At 39.2% G+C, this 22,379-nt stretch overlaps 2 protein-coding genes across 26 annotated transcripts in view; one reads left to right on the top strand and one right to left on the bottom strand.

The window, feature by feature from the left end:
* EML5 (echinoderm microtubule associated protein like 5) overlaps positions 1-503 on the top strand; it is a 98,004-nt gene extending 97,501 nt beyond the window's left edge. Inside the window, exon 42 of the mRNA XM_023752517.1 lies at positions 434-503. Within this exon, the coding sequence (XP_023608285.1) occupies positions 434-470 (37 nt within the window). The 3' untranslated portion in view covers positions 471-503. The remainder of the gene's footprint in view (positions 1-433) is intronic.
* Positions 504-3,287: 2,784 nt separating this feature from the next.
* The window catches only part of ZC3H14 (zinc finger CCCH-type containing 14), a 41,702-nt gene continuing 22,610 nt past the window's right edge, over positions 3,288-22,379 (bottom strand). For 3 of the 25 annotated variants that reach the window (XM_023752518.1, XM_023752523.1, XM_023752521.1), the window contains 9 exons: positions 19,591-19,853; positions 18,001-18,075; positions 12,412-12,571; positions 11,427-11,659; positions 7,744-7,864; positions 6,660-6,796; positions 6,272-6,363; positions 5,187-5,293; positions 3,288-4,399 (listed from right to left, as the gene is read on the bottom strand). In XM_023752518.1, coding sequence (XP_023608286.1) covers positions 4,393-4,399; positions 5,187-5,293; positions 6,272-6,363; positions 6,660-6,796; positions 7,744-7,864; positions 11,427-11,659; positions 12,412-12,571; positions 18,001-18,075; positions 19,591-19,853 — 1,195 coding nt within the window. In that variant the 3' untranslated portion in view covers positions 3,288-4,392. Of the gene's footprint in view, positions 4,400-5,186; positions 5,294-6,271; positions 6,364-6,659; positions 6,797-7,743; positions 7,865-11,426; positions 11,660-12,411; positions 12,572-18,000; positions 18,076-19,590; positions 20,780-22,379 lie in introns of those variants that run through there. The other 22 variants (XM_006086987.3, XM_023752527.1, XM_014454280.2 and 19 more) reach the window with 14 other exon arrangements.

Raw genomic sequence — 22,379 nt, 5'->3', positions numbered from 1 at the left:
CACCCCCCCGTTACACAATTCCCTCCTCCGATTCAGTTGTGTTATATCTGCATTGATCGAAATGCCCTATTTTCACCGGGGCTGCGATTTTAAACCGTTCACAAACTTTTCATCACTGTCTGCAATTGGTCCCATAATCCAGTTATAGCTTTCTTTGAACGGGGAAAGGTCGTTGCATTTGTACCCTGAAACTGAATTTCAGAGGATGAGGTCCAGAAATCAGGATTTTAAAAAGATTCCCAGGTGATTCTAATGTGCAGCCAAGGTTGAGAACCACTGCCTTAGAGTCACGCACTATGTATAAATACAGAGTAAAAGGAGTTAACGAGGAAAAATTTTATACATGTATGGTTTGAAAGCTCAATTGAAAAACTTAACTGTTCTGAAAACCTAGAAATATAATGAACTCACTGCAGGTTTCCTCTGGTTGCAGTTTGTTTGTCTGGAAGTGTGTACACACGCCCCATTGAAAGACATGGATGCTGGGAAGACTGAAAAAACAGCCTTGAGAAACCAGAATTACAGACGAGGGAGAAGTCAAGTGGTGCTAATTTAAGATTGTAACAGGGATATATGCCCAGAATCATCAAAATATAAGATGGATAAGTTCAAAATATTTATTATATGCACTGAGTAACTGTAATCCATACACTGCCAGATAATTACAATTCAAGGAAGGACAAAATAAATACTTAATAGTGAGAGCCAACCCCCATTTGGGGGGAGTGTGCAAATTTGGCAGACCTGCTGGCGAGGCAAACCAAAACCTTAAAAACCCAACTCGGATTATTTTCATCATCCTTTAACACAACACTTTCCTTTTAGAAAGTTTGTGGTTCACAGTTTAAGTGAAATATATCCTTATGTTTCTGTAAGGAAAGGAAACACACCATCACCCTAAAGGATGTTTTTAAAAGGCAAACCTTATTTTCCCTGAGGAGACACACACAAGCTTCCCTGGAGGACATACTACTTCTGCAGCATCAAGAAAAGCCCTTTTTATAAATGATAGTGTTCTCCTGGCATTTGTAGTACAGGGACAAACCCAAAGTTATTAGCATATGATTGCTACATTTTCATTTTTGAGCTATCCATCTTCATCTTTATTCAGAAGTTATTTCTATATTTGAAAAGTTAAAATTATAGCCTCAATGAAAAAGTAGTATGATGAACAATCATTTCCAACTGTGTACTGTTTTTTAAGGTTTTAGATAGCAATAGTATTTAAGTGGGAGAGCATACTGAATATTTAAAGATATACTCCAATAGAAACATGTTTAACATGTAAACTAAAGAGTTAAATTCACATTTACAAAGTTATACAATTTAAATTCTTGAAAAAATATTTTTACAGCTTTTTATTTTTTTAATTGGAAAATCTGTTTAGATGTATGCCACCCATAGCCAACTTCCAAAAGGAATGAATACAAGTTCACTTTTCAAACTTGTCTATTTCTTTTTGGTGGGTTGGGGCTGAAGTCTTAGATCTTTATTCCTATTCACTTTAAATGCTGCCAAAGATCAGTATTTGCCATTCAGGAATATGCTGTTTAGCCTATCTGTAGTTTCCTGAAGATTGGAAATTATGTAAACTGATATTTAAAAATATATTTTTCTAAGTGTGAAGAAGATTATGATGCTCTATTGGTCCTATGAATTTTTATTTTAATGTGTTATCTTTGTAGCATAATAGGCCCCTTCAGGTGTCTGGAAATCTTAGTTTTGTATGTCCAACGCCTTGTAAATACTAAAAACAGAAATGGTCAAATTACATCACAAGAAAGCCTAACCAGTGATTAAAGCTGGTCAGTTTTAAAGCTTGGAATAGCTGTGTTGAAAGAACTGATTAAAGGTGTTTAAGAAACTTGAAACATAAGATCATATTCTTTCATTATTTACATCTCCTAAATAAAGGCAAATTTTAGAATACACTAATATTACATTTCTATTCATGTATATTATAAAGGAGAAGTCAACAAATTAAAGGGGGAAAAAATCCCCTGAATCCCTCTCTCCCTCCATTTTTGAGACTTTTGGCAGTCAAGTTTGCAGGTTTTTGGCTAAAGAGAAATTCCATTTCTATCACAATGCAAATAGAAACTCTACTCACCTTAAGCGAGTAGGATAAAATTGCTTCCATTGCATTTTCTTTCTTCCAAGTGGCCAACTTGATAAGCCAACCTCACTGTTGTCAGTTCATGACTGAAGGTCGTACTGAATTTAAGGAGTCATCCATGAGTACCTTGCTCTTTTGCTTTTACCAGCCATCAAACTAAGGGAAGGTGAAAAACCACCATAGACCATGGAGATTCTGCTGTTCATTTTTTTAACCCAGAGAGGTATGTGTGTATGTGTGTGTGCAGTATCTGACTATGCTCCTGAATTTGTAAGCTGAGACTTTTCCTGGCACCTTTAGCCCTGTTTCTGTATATAAACGCATGCCAAAGCACACTGCACCCTGTGCCACGCACTGCTTACCGTGAGCCACACCCTTTCCCTTCCATTTTTTGTGATCCTTTTGGATGATGGTTCATTTTAGACCAAATTACCCAACAAATGTTTTAGAATCAACCTTAGCTCTCCCATAAACCATAGCAACTGAAAGATAAGATTAAACTCTTAAATATGTTTCCAGGCAATGTCTATTAAGTAGCAAGAAACAATTCAATCTTAGCATGTTATTTCCTTGTAAAATGGCTGAACTAAACCACACCAGCCCTTGTTTCCCACTTATGTCTTTTATAGTGGAATTATGACTCTGCAACTACAAAACATTTATAAACGATGATGCTAAATATCTGTTTAAATTTCTGGAAGTACAATTTAAAACAAATTTCTTCTGCAGAGATGTGAAAAAGTATCTCAAGTACTAACACTGGAATGAATATATGCCTTAAATTCAATGGAGCCCACTTTTTAGAAGAGGAGGAATGGTCACTTCACTCACACCTCACTGGCAACTCTGTGCTCTCCTGTGCTTTGTCTTTACTTTGGAATCAGCACAGCAAAGTGCAACTTACAAAATGGTTAACGGTTATCTTTCTTCTCCCAATGGAAGAGCAGCAGCCACAAAACAACAGACTGCTGGTTTCAGGCTCTTAAACATGGGTTGACACGTGTGGTTTCATTCTCTCTTGAGGATGTGATTGAAGAAGTCACTGAACTTTTTTACAGTTACATTTAATTTGGTCGTCAGAATGTTTGAGTCTTTATTATCCCTTTTGCATTAATTCGCTTTTTTCTAACCAACTTTTAGCTTTACTTTTTAAAAAACTGTACATCAAGTCTTTAAAATCAGTGATCCGTTTAATTCTAAAGTTTTTGACACTTCTTGCCTTAACAATTTTAAAAACCACAAACACATAACTGTATTTTAATTCAGTAGTCAAAAAGTTTAGTCCTACTTTGCAATTTATCCATCTGATCTCTGTAATTATATAGTCTGCCATTTAAAATATACTATTGAAATCTAATTTTTACATTTAAAAAATTATCTTCAGTAACTATTTTTTCTGGAATTATTTCTGAGAATGTTTTTCAGAATGGGAGAATGTATATGTATAGCTATATAATCTTGTGAATTTCAAGTCTGTTCTCTGATACCTATGTATATATACTTGTAAAAACTTTTGTATAATTTTGTGATAATGTAGTTCTCCAAAATATTTATTTTAAAAGTATATGTTAACAGTAAATGAAAACATTTTAAGTAATTGTTCTTTTTCTTTTTGCCGCTGGCATTCCAGCTGTTTTCACTCTACATGCCCACCTCACTCATCCTTACCCAGAAGGCAAAGACTAGCTATTTGGGAACCATTTACCAAACCAGCACGCAACCTAAGAAGCCAAACTTAATCACTTAAAATTAAAAAGTAGGATGGACTATTTAAACTACCTCAACACTTTTTTAGTGGATCATGAACATTATATAATCCCTGGAAAAAATGAAAGTAGCAATCCAACTTTTGGAATAAGGATGTTCCCCTCACTATATTTCTTTGTATACACACGCTCGCGCGCACACACGCAGACACTCACAGCAACATGTAGCCCCAAACTGGATTATCTGTACTGACAATATCACCATGTTGTACATGCTGATACTCAAAACAGCAGTGTACAAACACACCAGGTGTTTTAATAGAATTCAGTTTTTCCTTAAACTGTCTTTCCATAGTCAAAACAAGGCAAACAACAACAAAACACCCAATGTTAAAACCACATAATAAACTTACAAACTTGAAAAATTAGGTACTTCAGATAGGCAATAACTTCATATTATGAAAGCAATATATTCCAAGTTTCAAAGATTTGACAAGTTCTACAGAATCTTTTTCATCAGTAGATGGAAACTTTCAAACTTCACGATCTTCTGCCAGGTAGGACTGGGTGTCATTCACTGAATAAAACCAAAAAAAATTTTTAATTAACTGCTTCGCATCCCTATATACCACATACCTTAATTAAGAAGTTGAGTATCTTCAGACAATGAATATTCGTTCTACAGATTATGATGCAAATACCAGATTTTAAAAGGTACATAAAAGATAACATGAATTTATAGGCCACACTAAAATGTTCTGAAACTTTTTCCCCCCGAATTACTAATGTCTAAGAAAACTGGTATGAGATTTGTAAGCAGTATAACTCCTGAAGGCCTTAGTGTATGTGCAGATGAAGTTATAAAAGAAACCTGATCTGGAGATGATCCAAGGAAATAAGCAATTACTGGATAAAACAAAATTGGCTTCTACACTGTATTATTTTTCCAAAAGACCCATGTAAAATTAAACATCAGAGAAAAAGCAGTGATAATTTATTCCACATTTGTGTGCTTATAAATTTAAGAAACTACATATTAGAAAAGTACAGTGGGGCCTTGACTTACGAGTTTAATTCGTTCTGTGACGGAGTTCATAACTCAAATTACTCATATGTCAAATCAAAAAGTGAACGAGTGAGACACGTGATGCTGGGCTGATGTGGCGTTCACTGTGACGTTCGCTGCGCCAACTAGCGGTGGGGTATCTGAAGCTGGCTCGTAACTCAAATTTTAGCTCGCAACTCAAAGCAAAAATCGGCAGAGAGACGGCTCGTATCTCGAAAAACTCGTTAGTCGGGACACTCATAAGTCAAGGCCCCACTGTATTTGAAATGCCATTAGGAAAACTAATTTTCATCTTTACCTGGTTTGAGGCCGAATCCATTTCAAGGCATGTCGTGGCGGCACAGTAATGGTGGGATGATAAAACGTGCAGTCAGGTCTTGTACACTGAGTGTTAAATCTACAGTGCTAAGGAGATAAGAACAGGTTCAACATATGCAAAGCTAATACAGACAAAAATGGCAATTAGAGTGACACTAACAAGCTCACCCTAACAATGGGGCAAGAAATATGGTCTGTAACATTAATTTTATTACTACTGAAACCATGAAAAATAACCACACACACACACACACAATCCTAGTCACAGAATAAGAGCAAGCCAAATTTCAAAAAGAACCTTAGCATACAATCAACTACTTCTAATCAATGTTTAACAATCACCCTGCACGCCCTGCCTAACACCCTAACATTCTTCACTGAGCACCCTCAGCTATGCCCAACTGCAGTTGAGGGAAGTGAAGGCCTTCTGTATGGTCTTCAGGCTGCTATTTCAGAAAGGAGACACTACTCTGAGCAACGAAACAGCTGAGGACACATCAACCAGTCTTTAGTACACAGACAAAAGCATCAGAACAAGCCTGGATGGCAGTAAGCTGGACTACTAATGTCATCATCTCAGTTCTGGCATTAGGCAAAGAAAAAACCACCGACATGCTTAGGGGCAGTGAAGAACAGAAACTGACTAGCAAAGGTGAGCTTTACCCTCCTGAGAGCTTAGAAGACTGACATTCAGTAGTGTCACACCACTTGGCCAGAGAGAAAAACGGGCTGAGTGACACTAAGGAATAACTTAAAGATCTTAAAGACCTTCAACTTAACTCTAACAAAAAATAAGTTAAAGGAGGCGAGGAAGATACTCAATCTCAATTTGCTAGTGATCTTCCAGGTCTCACAACTGAAAAGTTATCACTAAATTCAGTTTTGGGAAAATGGGTGGGGGTAAAGGGGAGAGATAAACCAAAGGACTTGTATGCAGGCATATAAACCTAACCAATGGACAGACACCAGGGGGGTGAGGGCATGAATGGGGGCGGGGGGGGTGGTAATAGGGGGATAAGGACACATGTAATACCTTAATCAATAAAGGGGGAAAAAAGTTCTTACTTTTGGATGAAAGAAGGGACATTCCATTTTCTTACAAGCAGGGAAGTAACGGCAGAGCTGACTACTAGAAGATGGTGTTGCTGTTATAACTGCTGACAAAAATAAGGACAAACATTGATCAAATTTATTTGGCAAAATAATTTTTAATGCAGTCTGATGTTTTTATGGGAACCATTTTAAAATTAAAATATTATGATGAGACATATATATTCATTAGTGAAGATAAAAATACATAAGAATACTATAGTATGCATGCACTTCCTCTGTGGAGACTCGTTACTTTAATTGATTCTGCTACAATTTTAAAACTATTCCTTTCACAAAATGTCATTTTTAATTTTTTTAAATTTTATTTTACCCAAAAGTAGTAGTGCACAAAGTCACTAACCTGGTTTTGGAGGCAGTATTGGAATTCTTCTATTCATATGAGTGAAGGGACAATCTGGCTTAGTACATTTTGCATCATATTTACAATTTGGATGGACAAACAAACATTTTTCAGCAAATTTACAATTGGGGAAAGCCCTATAAAACAACAAAAAAAGCAGATTATTCACATTTAATCTTCTGAATGCATTAGTTTTTTTTGTAGAGGGGCTCCTTAAACTCATTCATCACTACTTGTTTTCAGAAACAAAAAGTAACAAGAGAAGGAAACTCCATTTTTAAGTGAAGCCATATATCAAAACAGGACACAACTATCTATTCCAAAGCCCGGGATAATAACAGTTTTTCAACTCCAGCCAAACCACATGAAGGGTAAAAGAGTTTTTGGTGATGAGAATCACACCACTTAATTATTAAAGTCTATGTTTATATATTTTATGAAGTAAACACTATAGTGAGCACAATATTTATACAAGGGATTGTGCTACCAAAAAGAGTACTTGTCCCACGATCTCCCTATTTATACATCCATGTTATTCTCATATCAAAATCTCCTGAAATTAAAACATGGAGAGATTCTACCTATAGGACAAAAACAAAATGTAAAAGTCATCTCTCAAAGGTCATTCCATTTAAACAGCCAGCTGGTTAGGAAAAATTATACCCAAGTCCAAAATATTTTCTCATTACCTATTATATAGTTTTTCCTCAACGCCTTAACATTTGTGTATGTATGGATGAACACAATGCATACCAACAGGGATAGTTATTACATACCCACCTCCTTAAATGTACAGAATCCGGAATAAAACCCAGAATTTCGGTATCTCATAGGTCTGAGGCACAAAGAAACCACCTCCCATCTCCCCATCCTTACACCTACACACACCCACACCCACACCCACACATACCCCTGCCCCCCCACCCCCCCTACACACACATATGCTGTTCAGGGCAGGACCTTGGTAAGTGTCAATTAATTTAGTTACAAAACTCAAACTTGGCCTTAAAAAAAAAAAAAAGCTAAATATGCGATCAGATATAGAAATTAACCTGAAGACCAGAACTGGTTCACTGCTACTCACTTGCAAGGTGAAATCGGGTGGTGGTAAGCACATTCATCCCCGTTTTTGCAGGCAGGCCAGTACTTGCAGCGCTCCAAAAGTTTTTCTGGCTTCTGTGCCACATTCAGTTCACTCATCTCAGCTACAAACGGAGAGGAATTAAAAGTATACATTAATTATGATCAATTCAGTACATGGCACTTCTAATAAATTTCCCTCAAAACCCAGTCTTAAAATCGTTATCTTCTATGTCCACAGTCATATGAAATAAATGAGTCAAAGTAATCTGACCAACACTGTAACAGAATCCTGTAAACGATCCAGGAAGTAGACTAGCTCGCATTGTGGAAGTAAGTGAACAGTGATGCTGCAACTAGGGCCAAAGTTCTCACAAAAAACTCCAATTCTCAAAAGTACTTCAGAGCTGATCAAATATAAAAGAGGGAAGAATGTCAAGTAGAGAGCCAATAAAATGAAATGCAGACTGAAAACACAAGTTGATAAAAAATGTGAACGAATTCTCATTCAGGCAAGTTCACCAGTGGTCCCAATACAAAAGTATTCCAACTCACTGAGGTATACCTAGTTTTCTAAGTCCAAGTGATAAATTCAGCAATGTCTTCAAAGTGAGGAAAAGACTTTTGCCTAAAATGGGTCACAAATGTCAGTATCTACAGGGGCCCAGCAGATTACCTAACAGAGTGCGCCTGGCTGGATATAAGATCACCACGGCAGTCAGGCTCCTCATGGAGCAAACGGGTGGGGAAGAGACCAGTGCACACACCAACGGATGGCACACTCACTGCCATACCACTCACCAGGTTCTGTCCAATTACAATGTCAATTATTGTGACTGCAGAAAGTGGGACCGTGTTGCCAGACTGTCTCCTGATTCGGTAAGCCAAAAACCTTTTTACATGACATTTAAATTTTAAATGCTGGCAACTAATTCAAATTCAAAACAGAATAAACCAAATAAAGTTACACCTGGTAGCTATCATGAGCTACCAACTTCTGGTCCAACACATCTAACCCTCCCTCCCAATAGCACCATGGGTATTACCTATTATTGTTCATATTTATGTTTGTGAAAGCAGATATCACTTGAACTACATCTCTTACAGAGCTGTTCAAATTTGGCTCTGTAACTTACTAGCAGAGAAGGTAGACACTGGGCAAGTGCTAACATCTCTGAATGTCAGGTTCCTCATGTACACAGAGGAAATAATGTCTTCCTTAATTTTATGATTAAATGAAAACAAGAATGCAAAAACAGGTAACAATCAAAACTTTACAGTGACCCGACTTCCGTCTTCATTACAGGAAAACAAGGCACACACGGCCAGTCCTGAACCCGTTAGGAAGACCATCAGCGCTATTTCGACTATGCCTGACATATAAATTTTCCAGGCTACTTAATAGTAAGTCATTATTTATCTCCAGGATAAAAAGTATCCCTAGTCTTAAGTAAAATCTGGTAGGGCCAGAGGATTTTCTCCAAATTTAAAATGTTTTTGTGTCAGCCTTGTACAGATGTGTGTCTGTCTGACCTTCCTCCTAAAGAACATTCTTTAGACCAGCGGTTCTCAACCTGTGGGTCGTGACCCCTTTGGCGGTCGAACAACCCTTTCACAGGGGTCGCCTAAGACCATCCTGCCTATCAGATATTTACATTACGATTCATAACAGTAGCAACATTAGTTATGAAGTAGCAACGAAAATAATTTTATGGTTGGGTCACAACATGAGGAACTGTATTTAAAGGGCCAGGAGGTTGAGAACCACTGTTTTAGACTATGGTATCTGTGTGGCAACCCAGGCCAAATGAGAAGTTAACAGAATACCCATCGCAGGCTGCTGCAAAGTGGAATAAGTGGCAACTCACAAGCATGTTAAAGAGGTTAAATACTGCACAAGGAAACTGTATCTTCCCGATAGAAATGTTAAACCATATATACGAAGGTCATGACTCTGGTTTTCCCTAACATTTACTTCATAAGCTATTAAAACTTTTCCTGTTTACATTTTAAGAGACAAATTCACTTTTTGCTGCAAACTATAAAATCTGTACTGCTATATAATGGCCAGTGGGGGTGACTTCAAACGGCTGCTGCTGTCGGTAGCATCCTGGAAACACTGGACAAAAAGCCACCAAAAGCAATTACAAAGTTTCAAACTCCCTGCTCAGAGGGGGAGAGCAAGAGAGACCCCAGCCTCTTTGTGACTGCTATTCAGGCGTCTCTCAGTGTAATATACCGAGAGTCCCAGATCAAAGTGATGGTGAAAGAGGCTCACCACGCATCACAGCTGTCTCCATAATAGCCACTGGTATAAGTGTCGCCGATGACATACATTCCAATAAAGCCTAACAGACATCTACATTTAAATGAACTAGACCCTAACATATAAAAATTTAAGCTGCCAAATTGAAAACCAAAGTAGCAAAAGCACCAGAATTTTCTCTTATTTTAGACAAAATATATAAGGTCAAGAAATATGCCGTGCCCAACTTGCAGTTCTTAACATCTTTGTTTCCATTTTAAATCCTTTCCTCCTTTCAATAGGGTTGTTTTCAACTTCTGCCACCAATCAAAACCATAACACTATATTATTGCCTCATTCAGTTCAAGATAATAGCGATATCTCTTCACTTACTCATATCTCCCCCTAAGGAATTTATATTTTTTAGCTACTAAAAAAGCATTTAATATATTTTCATATATCTGCAAAGAAATTTTACTCTGGAAAAATTTCAAAACCCATTTTTTTCTTTGATACTGTTCATTAAGATTCAGTAATTGGCCGGCTGGTGTGGTTCAATGGTTAAATGTCAACCCATGCACCAAGAGGTCGGCGGTTCAATTCCAAGTCAAGGCACATGCCTGGGTTTCGGGTTCAATCCCCAGTGGGAACTGTGCAGGGGGCAGCCTGTTGATGTTTCTCTCTCATCGATGTTTGTCTATCTTTCTCTCCCTTCCTCTCTCTCTAAAATCATTAAAAACCTATTTTTAAAAAATGTAGTAATTGCCTCCCCTGTCAAAGTAGGTGTTTCTAGGAATGTGAGGTCTGAAAAGCATGGTTATTCTCTATCCTGAGTGAAAATGATCAGTAGCTGTACCTGCCACTGGTATCCAGTGAAAAGCCATAAGAAAGGCTCATCTGCCTAAAAGCATGTCACTATCTGAAATGAGTTGATCTGACTTCTAAATACTATGCTTAAATATTAATTTAAACATAAGATCTTTTCTAAACGTCCAAGAACTATTTTGACTGCTAGGTGAGAAACTTCACTCAAGAGAATTTCACTGAAGGAGAAATAGCATCAAAATTCAAATTCATTTTTCTAGCAAGTTAATTATAAAAGAGACTAATGCTGGTAAAAGAGGAAAGTAGCCAGTACAGTTTCTTTTTCAGAAAAAGGTAAACAGAAATTAAGAATGATGGTCATTCTCTGACATGAATAAAAGGTATTTTTTGGCTTCCACGGCTGAATACCATGTTAGCACCTAAAAACAGCCAACATTCACAGGAGAGACAGTCTCAAATTTAACTGGTTGTTTTGTCTGAAAAAAATAAAGGCCACTACTGAGGAATAAATAAAAGCAAGGCCTCCAACCAGTATTCATTCAAGACAGAGAAACATGTCAAAGATTTCCTTCTCAATACCAGCACCCTAAGAGGGAAAGGCTGAGCTCTCAACACACCGTGTGCAAAGCTACCATTGGGGTCATCAAGCTGCCTGCTCATCAACTGCAACTGCTGTGGGTGGAGGAGACCTCTGAGTCCCTGGTTTGAGGCTGCAGTTTGGTTTACAGGTTTCATTCCTTCAAAGCACATGTCCTCCTCTTGATCTGACATGTATCCTGGGGGGCTGGGAACACCATCCAGCGTCACTATAAACTTGGGACTTGCAGGTTTATCTGGTTGTACAAGATCTCTGCCAGATAGATAGAAAATACCATAGAATTAGGGAAACGAACACATAAAGCTGAGCCTCCTAACGTGCTCTTTAGCAGAACTATCACTCCCTTACTTGCTGTGGTTTCTTCAGTTAAAAAAAAAAAAAAGACTTTAAAGAACTTGCAGGTACAGCCTCCGTGGGATTCCTGCTACCTACCACACACTGGCTGCGGCCCATCACTGTGGCAGCATCACCAGCACCCCTGGGGCTAAAGCCAATTTCTCCTCAACCCTAACCCCCACCGTCCATCTGATCCTCATAGGGTCACATGGAAATAAACTGAGAAGTCAGCATCCATGCACACAGCACAATAGCCAGCAGTCTACATTTACACTAATTTTATTATCTGTATGTTTGTTAGAACTTTTAGTTAATTTTCTAAGGGAAGGATCATCCCAATCCAACTGGCTAACTCTGGAGGGATTTCCTGATTTTGATCACCTGGCCTTTAAAATCTCATTTCCTGGATGCACATAAAGAAAAGAATCTTATTAACATTAAATCATACGCTGACTTATTTTGCAGGATAATGGATTTCCGAACAAGAAAGATGAACTGGAATATTTGAAACCTGATCTTGGCTTACTATATACGTGGCCTAACTATTGAGTCAAAGCACTCTACACTGAGCGCCAGGATGGGGTGGAGGGAAGTGTAAACTGACAGTTATCCTGCACTGCCCATCTAATGAACACAAATTAGCTACACAAAAAAAAGAAACCATCTACCGTGTCTGCATAAGGTGTCCTGAAAGTACCCGAAGGGTATCTGCGGTCTTCATCCCCGACTCTTGGTTTGATGCCACTACTATTTCCTCAGACAGCTTTGGCTTCTTCAGAATAAATGATCTTGTGTCTGCATAGACCAGGGATTCCATGTCATAGTAATCTGAGCCAAAAAAATTGGCCACAAATGTTTACTTTTGAATATACCTTCATTCCCAACATCACACACGTGAGAAGAATGTCAAGTTGTTAATTTGTATTTGTAATTATTTTCAAAGGAAAATCACAATGGTTCTACTCAGAACAGGGCTGCAATTCTGTGTCAAACATCTTTCCAAAGAAGCATTCTTTCCCTCTTCCAGCATATAACCAAGGGATTCTAGAACACTCCTTGCCTACAGTATGAAAAGGTTCTTACATGAGGCATCTAATGGGATACTAACAATATGAACTTACTTTTAAATACAATACTTTCTAAAAACATGGAGAATAAAGAGCCCTAATGTTCCCTAGAATTATGATACAAAGATTGTGTAAAAAGCGTTCTAAAATCTGTTTTGTTCATTTTGCACAGTATCACTTAGTGAAATGAACACATCCTAATGATAAGAATTCAGCTGTCATAATTTCCACCCGATTTTAAAGACCACTATGAGAGAGAATTTTAAGATGAATAGACATTTAAAAAAATACAGCAAGGAACACAATGACCTTCAATGCAAATAAGTAGAGCTCACATCATCGGCAACATCATCTTAGGCCCAACACTTTATAAAATACACCAAGCCCTAGGGGAGATGGCTGACCTATCAATATGCAGTAAACTGACTCGAGTTAATGAGCTCCACAGTTAACAGGCAAATAACAGAGACCAAAATTCGGACTATTCGTTCATGTTCATTCCCTGAAAAAAAGTGAACTGCTGAGAAAACTGGGCTAGGTACACACAAAAATATTTCAGAACCGTATGCCCTAAAAAGTGACCTAAAAGGGGTGTAAGCAGGTTGGAAGAGTCCAGAACCTCCTCCAACTGGGAGAAGAAAGGCTTACAGAGGAGGAACAAGTACAACAGGTACTAAAGGGATGAGCAGGAATACACTAGGAGGGAAAGTGCTGGAGAAGAGAGGACACCGCATGGAGAAAGGCAGGGCTTTCCTCATTAGGAGCACAGGGATTTGAGACAATGAGAAATGTGGTATGCTGGAGGGCTGTGTGTGGTAGGCTAAGCAGATGAGTGGCAAGGAAGAGGCTGAGGCATAAAGGAGTTTAAATTCTGGTCCAGAAGTAGTAAGTAACCCAGAGAGGTTTCTAAGTAGGGAGGTCACGTGTTTAAACTTGTTTTCAGGAAAAAAGGAACAGTGGTAAGATGGACTAGAGTCCTAGATCTCAGTTATGAGGCTATTGCCCAGGAGTGATGTTGAGGCTCCAAGTTAAAAGTCTCATCCCTTTTTCCTAGTCTAACACCCTCCGATGAGCACCAGCAGCTCACGGCAGGTGCATTTTCACCTACTATGCCAAGTAGGAGGCATGCCTGTCGTCCCTGCCAGTGCAGCGGAGACTGGTAAAGACAGGTGTACGAATGAGAGGAGGAAGAGGAACTTGATGCAGGAAATAGAGGACAGGAGAAAGAGCCAATTTAAAAGGGGGAAAAGGCAGGTGGCCAAGACATGGAAACAACTAGAGGGTTCTTCGATAGATGACTGGATAAAGAAGATGAGATACATATATACACTGGAATACTACTCCTCAGACATAGAAAAGATAAAATACTGCCACTTGCAACATGAGTATCATGCTAAGTGAAGTCAAATGGAAAAAGTCAACCACCACATGATTTCATGCATATGTGGGATATAAAACTGAAACCAACCAACCAACAAGACATAAAAACTCTAGGCACAGACAAAAGCATAGTGGTTACCAGAAGGAAAGGAGGGTGGGGAGAGGTAGAAGAGGATAAGGTGGGGATAAATGGTGATGGAAGGAGAGACCTGACTTGGGGTGATGGGCACACAATGCAATATACGGATGATGTATTACACAACTGAACACTTGAAACCTCCAAAGGGTGGGCAAGAGGAAGTTTACAGATGTTCGTATGGAAAATTATACAATTTATAAATAATGCCCTAGCTGTTTTGGTTCAGTGAATAGAGCATTGGCCTGTGGACTGAAGGGTCCTGGGTTCGATTCCAGTCAGGGGCACATACCCAGGGTTTCGGGCTCAATCCCCAGTAGCGGGTGTGCAGGAGGCAGCCAATCAATGATTCTCTCTCATCATTGATGTTTTATCTCTCTCCCTCTTCCTCTCTGAAATCAATAAAAATACATTTTAAAAAATAATAATAGTACAAGAATAAACTGTGTTTCGCATACTCACAACAGTAAACCTATTTTTGCCCTTTCCTGTATAATTTTATTAACCAATGTTGCCCCGATAAATGTTAATAAAAAATAAAAGAGGGCAAAGATAAATATCAGTTTTAGGTTTATTTAGTTTGAAATGTTGTGGAGCTCTCACATGTTCAGGAAGAAATTGAAAATTCAGATCTGACCACTGGGGGTGGGGAGACAAATAAGAGAAGCAGAGTCAAAAGTGAAGGTGAAATAAGAATGTTTAATAAAGTGTACACACGGAGTGCTACTGTCTTCTCACTGATCTGCACGTCAGAGACCACAAGTGACCCGAGACCACAGGTGATCCGAGGCCTCACGCCAGCAAAGGCAGAGTCCAGAAGTTAGTCCGAGGGCGGCAGCATTCCTTCTCACCACCCTGCACTTTTCTGAGGCAAAGAGGCTCTACTACTTTGCATCTTGGGAGAATATAGGAGATGAAAATAACACTGAGGGCAGGACACAGGGTAAAGTTAACATTTTAAAGGGCAGTAGAGGAGGAAAGGAGTGATAAAGGAATTAGTAGGAGGACAGGAAAGTCCTGGGAGCCAATGGATCAGAGATGGAAGAAAACAGAATTCAAGTGTCGCAAGCTACAGTTTAGGAAGTGTACACTGAAAAAGGAGCTATGCACCCACACAGCCACTGGTCGCCTCTGCAGGACTAATGTGAGCAGCCTAGGCCGAGGCGAACCAGACAGATAGAATAGTGACATCTGGGTGAAGAACACAGGCGTCTGACCCAGGCGTTCTGTTTCCTCCTGAAACGCCACTAAAATATCAATAAAGGGTTAATTTTTTAAAAAATTAACCCACCAAGAAAATGACTGTGAAAGGAGATACAACCACACTTCAGAAGTGAAAAATCAATTTAGTAGATCTTCAAAAGCTGAGTCTGAAGCCAATAAGGAAGCCAACCAGCATGGATCTCCAGCGGTTGAAAATAGGGGACCTTGGGATTCTAGGGGTGGGCAGAACAGATGTGGCTCCAGTGTCCATTTCAAGCAGTTAGTTCTTCCTAAATTCTCGTTTCTATTCCCCTACCTCTCTACTGAAGACATCTGGAATAACTGGAGATCCACTTTCTCACTAGTCACCATGGGAGACACCTATGGATGAAGCTCCCTGGTCTCCGACAGAAAGGTGCTACAACATGAACTAAATGCATACTATTAAAACTGTTAAGAGCAGGTTTCCTGATAACTTCTGACCAGTTTCTCCCTTGGAGAAAGTATCGCTTTATAGATTCTTGAGCTAAAAGCAGAGGGGTCTCTGCACCAAGGGATGCCAGCCAGGTTGAAAGAAGCACCATTCAGAAACCAGGGAGGGGCTTGTTAAGGTAAACATTCTGTAGTAATTCATGCTGAGGTGCCTTCCCCAGTTCCCTTTCCCACTTGGCTCCCAGCCAGTCCATTACTTGAAAGGTCTTTCTTTAGAGAAGCTGACCAGCCTACAGGAAAGGCCTAAAAACCGACAGCAGGGTGCCCCAGGATAGCAAGACACATCACACTCCACTGCAGATCTGTGTTCCTATGCGAGGTCCAAAGCCCACACCCCAGCTAATTAACCCAGAGCACCAACAGCTTCCTAAGTGCCCACTCTTAAATCTAAGCCTACCAAGGGCCTGCAGACATCTGAAGAAAACCTCTCTCACAAAAGACAGTGATCAAAACAAACAACTTGGATAAAAGACCAAAAAAAAGTCAGAAACTACCCTCAATATCCTCAGAGAAATAAGAGAAAGTACTGCATACATGAAACAAAACCAGTATGGAAAAAAAAAGGGGGGGGGGGGTGGAAAAAGATGCACAAATAAAATGGCTCTCAGAAATAAAATAAAAAAATTATAGAGCCCTGGCTGGTGTGGCATTGGTTGGAGCGTTGTCCCATGTACCGGAAGGTCATGGGTTTGATTCCCGGTCAGGGCACATACCTAGGTTTAGGGTTCAATCCCTGGTCCTGGTGTGTATGGGAAGCAACCGATCGATGTCTCTTTCTCATCAATGTTTCTCCCCCCACCACCCAACCCTTACTTCCCTCTCTAAAATCAATTTAAAAAATTATAGGAGGTAAGCGAAGGATGTAGTCATTCATAAGCCTACTAGAACTACTTGATGATTCAAACTGTATGGGCACCATGGATAAATATAAAAACTAAAGGAAACAAAACGAATGTGTGAGGGTTAAGCGGATACTACATACACAGACTTCAGCTACCAAACATTTGAAGGAAAATGCCCTTATGTAGAAAGCAGGATGGAATGTTGGGAGTTAAGTGGAAAATCAAGACTGGAGAATTTCTAACCCCTTTTATAGGTAGAAGGGAGAAGCCATTAGAGAGGCAGAAACTGAAGCGACATGAGTGTGGTGATAACAAACTGCTCAGCAGCAGGTTAGGAGCTGGCATGTGGGTGGGATGTAACCCTCAGAGAAGACAATCACAAAAGGCCATGGCAAGGTCAGGTAATACAGGTGGTGACTGTGGAGTCCCGATCAGGGGAAGAAAATTTGGTTAGGGGCAGAGAAGCAGAGAGTCAAGGCACCAGAGCTTCCAGTGAAGAGCAGGTTTGGGGGAGACAGAAGGAAGTGGAGAAAATAAGACTTCTGATTTTAAGTTTGCAGGTGTCAATGGTTCCCATCATTTTTTCAGCAGACATTAGGGATTCCACATGCATCTGGCAAGGGCACTGGCAACAGAGATAAATAAGGCACTAGCCCCAGTCCTGAAGTAGCCATGGCGTGTGTTGGGGTGGGAGAGACTTAAGGTTAAGTTCCAGTGGGTCTAACAACCACAAGTCCTTGGTGTGTCCCTGGCAATGAGAGTCTAAAGTGAAGTAAAACTGGTTCAAAAGGCAGGGAAACTACAGCAGCTCAGGGCCTGGCAAAAGTTGGGCAGAGAGGAGAGTAGGGTAGGGACTCTAGTCATCCCTAGAGCAGGGAAGTGAGCAGCCAACGAATTCCAGGGTCCTAGGTAAAAGGGCAGCAATGGAAGAAAGGTTTTGAATGAGGTGAAAAATACAAACACATGAAACATAAAGAAAATGCAGATCTTGTCACCTGCCCCTAAAATATTTTCACAGACCTAAATATAGCACCTTAGGGCAGGATCTAAGAAATATAAGGCACATTAAATGAAGTGTCATGAAAATAGCAACTAAAAAATGCCCGATTACACTGAAAACTTAACATGATTACCAACCTGGACTGATCTGCAGAGTTTCTGCCATGACTGGATCAATTTGCAGCCGGGACAGTAACGGCCTCTGCTGAGTTCCTAGAATATATATTTTAAAACTTAACTAAGCTTAAAACACAATACCAGCATGTTTATGTCCCAGAAATTAAGCCCCAAATAATCTTTCTGGGTTCTTAAAGTCTTAAAAATAAAAGTTTAAATAATACAATTTACTAATATTTTTAGACCAAAGGTCTGTAAGACAAAAACCTGTACTCAGGATTAAACCAAAAACAGCAATGTACAACATTCCTGGCTCTCCCTCTAGAGGCTGGTTTTCCTGGACCGGAGATAAAGGTGAAAAGGTAGAAAAGCCAAAGGGAGGTGCTGCAAGGACCCACAGCTTGCACCATGGGAGACAGGCGACTGCCAACTGCAAGGTCAACATAAGAGGCATCTCCCTCCATCACCTGGCTCTCCATTATGACTCACTCCACCCACCCCTGGAATTACAAAACAAAACACTCCAGAGTTATCTGGTTAGAGAGTGCCCAAAAGACTGACTACAGGCTTGGATGGATATAAAGAGAACACTGAACAAGTAAAATTCTCAGCTCTACTGTCCAGGTCCTACCAAAGCATGAAAATAACCCCTTGGATTTCCCAGAAAATGCTCAGCTAGAAACAGGCTCATAGTTACACTGCAAAACACACACACAGCACTGACTGTCTCTATCTTCAATTGGAGGGTAAGCACTCTGAGGGTTTCGAGGCTGTCACACTTCTTTCTCCAAGCCTCCCTGTCCAATGCACAGCCTATATAGGTCCTCACTCGCTTGCAGACTTGCGACAAAAGCATCACACAGTACAGCGTACAAAGGGATGTGATTGATAGGGTTCCACACACTGAAATATTAGGTGCCTGCATGCTAACTTTTAGTGTATCTACTACTGGCCGCTTCACAAGGATAGCCTTTACTCACTCAGCGAAAACATGCAACTGCCAACTACCATTTTCATTAAAAGGGTTTTTAAACTGTAAAAGCTATGCTCAATTCAAAATTATATCAGCTATTTTCTTTTAAAATATAAGTTACATTATCCTGTAGTGGTGTGCCAAAATAAAAGTTAATTCCTTCCAAAATTATCATGGTAAAAATACAGTAAATCCCAAGGAGCTGACCTGAAAATGAAAGACAGAAGTCATTTGGTCAAGCCAGCATTCCTGAAGGACAGCCTGAGAAACTGACACGGATTAGGTTACAGGAAAAAAATGCTCTTCCAATCAAAATACAACAGGTCTTACATTTAACAAGAAATTCCCATACAGATACAAAAAAAAGGGACCGTTTTCTCATGTCAACGTTTGCTTCATCTCTCTATGCTCACCTATCTTTTCAGCACATCATTTCAGAGAGATCCACTAGAGAGGACGGAATTCTGGTTAAGTTCTAGACTTCTAAGTTAAATCATGCAGGGTCCAATTTTGTCATTAAAGGTCCACAAAAACTTTCAAGCTCTTTGTGACATGCTGCCTCTGTATGAGAACTAGTCAGGTTACAGGAAAATATATAGCGCCATGGGTACCTAGAAGCTATCATATTAAGAATTTACCTTTCTCAATGTTGCTAAGGAAGCCAATTATTTTTACATCAGTAGTCCTTGACTGTGACTCAAAATCTACTTCCTCTTGAAGACCTTTGAACTCTCTGTCGCATTCAGCTGTTGATGTTGAATATTCATTCATTTTAACCTCCAAAGATGAAATTTTTGCTTCATTCTGTGACACTCTAACTTTTAGATCAAAAAGATTTGCTTCCGCTGTCAACATTGCTGTTTTCATTTCTTTAATTTCATTGATATCAGTTGATATTTTCCTTAAAAGATGGGAAATATTGTCTAGCTCATTCAGTGAACAAGAGGAACTTGTTACAGAACCTAAGTCAATTGGCTCAGGTGAGACGAAAATCGGTAAAGATGGTGAAAACCTTGAAGACATATTCATAAAATTCTCTCTCCCTCCTATTTTTAAAATATTTTCCTTCGAAGCCCATTAAATTGTTTCATCAAAAGTAAAAGTAGTAATTAAGGCTTTTACTTTAAGAAGCATTAAGAATGAATAACATTTTTAAACCTGTAACTAAAAAGACAGGATTGTATATTTCTGTAGTCACAACTCAAAAGTCCTACTTATAGCTCCTCTCCAAACAATAAGCCCTATTATTACATACAAGAGAATTCTGGCTTCTGATTGGCTAAAAACAGACATATGACACACAAAGAATTTTTCTATTAACCTCATGACAAGGAGCACTGAAAGTTTGGGATGTAAATTAAGCAATATAACAACATTAAGTACTTTATTCTGGGATATAATGTGAATTAAGTATAATTTTGTCCTGACATCTATTAAATAATAGTTTTTAAGCTTCGGATTATTTAGTGTTTAATCTAGTATCTTCAGTTTCTTCCCTTAAAAATGGTAAAGGACTGTATCTAGCATTTCCTTTGTAGGCAGAGGGCAGGGAGGGTTATTGGACTCATGATCACACACAAATCTCTCTAAAAATATGTGGTGATAATGGAATTCAATGCACTGATATGAAATGGTAGAAATTTAAAGATAGGGGAAGTAGAGACTTTGCCTTGGTTTGATGCTAAAACATTATTAGATATGTGGTTTTCTTCCATTCTGTGGGTTGTCTTTTTATTTTCTTGAAACACAAAAATTTTAAACTTTGATCAAATCCAATTGATCTAGTTTCTTTGACTTTTGGTGCCATATCTAAGAAACCATTGCCTGACTAAACCAAGCTTACTTATAAATTTACACCTATTTTTTCTCCCAAGAGTTCTATAATTTTAGCTCTTACATTTAGGTCTTTGATCCATTTTAAGTTAAAATTTATATATGTAGTAGTGAAGGACCCTACTTCATTCTTTTGCATGTGGATATCTAGCTGTCCAACATCACCTGTTGAAAAATATTAATTTTCCCCCCACTGAATTGTCTTGATATACTTGTTGAAAACCAATTGATCATAAATGTATTGGTCCATTTCTGGATTCTCAATTTGATTCCATTGGTCTTTATTATACCTTATGAGAGTACCAGTTTTAATTACTGTAAGTCTGTAGGCAGTTTTGAAATTGGGAAATATAAGTCCTTCGATTTTATTATTTTTCAATCGTTTTGGCTATTTAGGTCCTTTTCATCTCCATATCAATATTAGGAATATTTTGCCAATTTCTGCAAAAAACAAGCAGGAATTTTAAAATACTGAGTTATATTTATAGGTCAATTTGGGAGTGTCACCAATTTAAAATATGAAGATACAAGATGGTGAACACGACTACCCAGTGCCTCTCCAAAAGAATAATTCTTTTTTTGTTTTTAATATAGTTTTATTGATCTCAGAGAGGAAGGGAGGAGAGAGAAATATCAATGATGAATGAGTCATTGACTGGCTGCCTCCTGCATGATGCCTACTGGGGATGGAGCCCACAACCCGGGCACTTGCCCTGACAGGGACTCAAACCGACCTCCTGGTTCATAGGTCAACATTCAAGCACTGAGCCACACAGGCTGGGCAAAAGAGTAATTCTTATAAATAATTGTAGCCTTTGGTTTCTCAGCTAGATATTGTTCACAATCCTATATAATAAAAGGGTAATATGCAAATTGACCCTAGAACTACCAGGAATGACCAGTTGCTATGATGTGTACTGACCACCGGGGGGCAGACGCTCAACGCAGCAACTGCCCCCCAGTGGTCAGTGCGCTTCTATAGGGGAAGTGCCGCTCAGCCAGAAGCTGGCTCATGGCTGGCCAGTGCAGCGGCAGTGGAGGGAGCCTCTCCCGCCTCCACAGCAGCGCTAAGGATGTCCGACTGTGGCTTAGGCAAGCTGGCAGGTGGACATCCCCTGAGAGGGCACAGGCTGAGCTGAGACCCTCCCCCTCCCCCGAGTGCACGAATTTTCATGCACCGGGCCTCTAGTAACACAATAACAGAATAAAGTAAAAATGCTTAAGTTTATATAATAACCTTTATTCATTTCTCTATTATATCTGTAAATTAACCTAATTCTTCAAAATCTTTGGATAGAAAATAATTTTCAAAATTTACAAGGCTTTGGATTCACAGAGAATTTTTTAAGAGCACTAGCTTATGGCTGACACCTATAGCACACATTAGGAAGAGCTGTGTGCCACCTGCAAACCAGGTGGTTCACTGGAAGGTAGCAAACACACTTCTATGAGAAAAGCAGAGATGAGTCACAGGGAAACAAGGTAGCTAAAAAAAGCCCATTTGAAGCTTCTTGTTGTCACCCATTGTGCCTAGACCAACTTCAGAATGCAAAGTAAGCAAAGATCCTTCTAGAGATTCCAATGTAAATATCTA

The sequence above is a fragment of the Myotis lucifugus genome, unplaced genomic scaffold (assembly GCF_000147115.1).
Source record: "Myotis lucifugus unplaced genomic scaffold, Myoluc2.0 scaffold_34, whole genome shotgun sequence".
NCBI lineage: Eukaryota > Metazoa > Chordata > Mammalia > Chiroptera > Vespertilionidae > Myotis > Myotis lucifugus.
This window is presented reverse-complemented; position numbering and strand designations above follow the sequence as displayed.